Source organism: Procambarus clarkii, chromosome 62 (genome assembly GCF_040958095.1).
Source record: "Procambarus clarkii isolate CNS0578487 chromosome 62, FALCON_Pclarkii_2.0, whole genome shotgun sequence".
Classification (NCBI taxonomy): domain Eukaryota; kingdom Metazoa; phylum Arthropoda; class Malacostraca; order Decapoda; family Cambaridae; genus Procambarus; species Procambarus clarkii.
The window spans coordinates 29,961,317-29,964,006 of NC_091211.1; the positions used below are offsets into that span (position 1 = coordinate 29,961,317).

Here is a 2,690-nt window from a genome sequence, read left to right on the forward strand (position 1 = left end):
TCTGGGACTCTTCTACTGCTGATGTAGACTCTCTGGGACTTCTACTGCTGATGCAGACTCTCTGGGACTCTTCTACTGTTGATGTAGACTCTCTGGGACTTCTACTGCTGATGTAGACTCTCTGTGACTCTTCTACTGCTGATGTAGACTCTCTGGGACTCTTCTACTGCTGATGTAGACTCTGGGACTCTTCTACTGCTGATGTAGACTCTGGGACTTCTACTGCTGATGTAGACTCTCTGGGACTTCTACTGCTGATGTAGACTCTCTGGGACTTCTACTGCTGATGTAGACTCTCTGGGACTCTTCTACTGCTGATGTAGACTCTCTGGGACTTCTACTGCTGATGTAGACTCTCTGGGACTCTTCTACTGTTGATGTAGACTCTCTGGGACTTCTACTGCTGATGTAGACTCTCTGGGACTCTTCTACTGTTGATGTAGACTCTCTGGAACTTCTACTGCTGATGTAGACTCTCTGGGACTCTTCTACTGCTGATGTAGACTCTGGGACTCTTCTACTGTTGATGTAGACTCTGGGACTGTTCTACTGCTGATGTAGACTCTGGGACTTCTACTGCTGATGTAGACTCTCTGTGACTCTTCTACTGCTGATGTAGACTCTCTGGGACTCTTCTACTGCTGATGTAGACTCTGGGACTCTTCTACTGCTGATGTAGACTCTGGGACTTCTACTGCTGATGTAGACTCTCTGGGACTTCTACTGCTGATGTAGACTCTCTGGGACTTCTACTGCTGATGTAGACTCTCTGGGACTCTTCTACTGCTGATGTAGACTCTCTGGGACTTCTACTGCTGATGTAGACTCTCTGGGACTCTTCTACTGTTGATGTAGACTCTCTGGGACTTCTACTGCTGATGTAGACTCTCTGGGACTCTTCTACTGTTGATGTAGACTCTCTGGAACTTCTACTGCTGATGTAGACTCTCTGGGACTCTTCTACTGCTGATGTAGACTCTGGGACTCTTCTACTGTTGATGTAGACTCTGGGACTGTTCTACTGCTGATGTAGACTCTGGGACTTCTACTGCTGATGTAGACTCTGGGACTCTTCTACTGCTGATGTAGACTCTCTGGGACTCTTCTACTGTTGATGTAGACTCTCTGGGACTTTTACTGCTGATGTAGACTCTCTGGGACTCTTCTACTGTTGATGTAGACTCTCTGGGACTTCTACTGCTGATGTAGACTCTCTGGGACTCTTCTACTGCTGATGTAGACTCTGGGGCTCTTCTACTGCTGATGTAGAGTCTGGGACTCTTCTACTGTTGATGTAGACTCTCTGGGACTCTTCTACTGCTGATGTAGAGTCTGGGACTCTTCTACTGCTGACGTAGACTCTCTGGGACTCTTCTACTGCTGATGTAGAGTCTGGGACTCTTCTACTGCTGATGTAGAGTCTGGGACTCTTCTACTGCTGATGTAGAGTCTGGGACTCTTCTACTGCTGATGTAGAGTCTGGGACTCTTCTACTGTTGATGTAGACTCTCTGGGACTCTTCTACTGCTGATGTAGAGTCTGGGACTCTTCTACTGCTGATGTAGAGTCTGGGACTTCTACTGCTGATGTAGAGTCTGGGACTCTTCTACTGCTGATGTAGAGTCTGGGACTTCTACTGCTGATGTAGAGTCTGGGACTCTTCTACTGCTGATGTAGAGTCTGGGACTTCTACTGCTGATGTAGAGTCTGGGACTCTTCTACTGCTGATGTAGAGTCTGGGACTTCTACTGCTGATGTAGAGTCTGGGACTCTTCTACTGCTGATGTAGAGTCTGGGACTCTTCTACTGCTGATGTAGAGTCTGGGACTTCTACTGCTGATGTAGAGTCTGGGACTCTTCTACTGCTGATGTAGAGTCTGGGACTTCTACTGCTGATGTAGAGTCTGGGACTCTTCTACTGCTGATGTAGAGTCTGGGACTCTTCTACTGCTGATGTAGAGTCTGGGACTTCTACTGCTGATGTAGAGTCTGGGACTTCTACTGCTGATGTAGAGTCTGGGACTCTTCTACTGCTGATGTAGAGTCTGGGACTTCTACTGCTGATGTAGAGTTTGGGACTCTTCTACTGCTGATGTAGACTCTCTGGGACTCTTCTACTGCTGATGTAGAGTCTGGGACTCTTCAGGTATTAACCAGTTGCTACCAGACGCAAGGTAATACCACATAAACCTCATTTAGTCCGGTAAAATATTTACGCTTTTAGCTACGAAATGCAGCGACACAAAGAGCGAAGACTCTACCAGAGACTGTGGGCTCTACCAGAGACTGTGGACTCTACCAGAGACTGTGGACTCTACCAGAGACTCTGGACTCTACCAGAGACTGTGGGCTCTACCAGAGACTCTGGACTCTACCAGAGACTGTGGACTCTACCAGAGACTGTGGGCTCTACCAGAGACTGTGGACTCTACCAGAGACTGTGGACTCTACCAGAGACTGTGGACTCTACCAGAGACTGTGGACTCTACCAGAGACTCTGGACTCTACCAGAGACTGTGGGCTCTACCAGAGACTCTGGGCTCTACCAGAGACTGTGGACTCTACCAGAGACTGTGGACTCTACCAGAGACTGTGGACTCTACCAGAGACTCTGGACTCTACCAGAGACTGTGGGCTCTACCAGAGACTGTGGACTCTACCAGAGACTGTGGACTCTACCAGAGACTGTG

At 48.4% G+C, this 2,690-nt stretch overlaps 1 protein-coding gene across 1 annotated transcript; it reads right to left on the reverse strand.

Moving 5' to 3' along the window:
- Positions 1 to 219: 219 nt before the first annotated feature.
- Positions 220 to 2,195, reverse strand: LOC123766669 (uncharacterized). Its single transcript, XM_045755947.1, has 5 exons — positions 2,182 to 2,195; positions 1,920 to 2,060; positions 1,230 to 1,409; positions 696 to 992; positions 220 to 520 (listed from the first exon to the last, which is right to left on the reverse strand). The coding sequence occupies exons 1-5, from the start codon at positions 2,193 to 2,195 to the stop codon at positions 220 to 222; spliced, it is 933 nt and encodes a 310-aa protein (XP_045611903.1).
- Positions 2,196 to 2,690: the final 495 nt, after the last annotated feature.

Coding starts and splice junctions, on each gene's coding strand:
- LOC123766669 (XM_045755947.1), bottom strand. Junction 1,410..1,919: donor TCCCAGACTCTACATCAGCA/GTAGAAGAGTCC, acceptor ACTCTACATCAG/CAGTAGAAGAGTCCCAGACT. Junction 993..1,229: donor CCCCAGAGTCTACATCAGCA/GTAGAAGAGTCC, acceptor CTACATCAACAG/TAGAAGAGTCCCAGAGTCTA.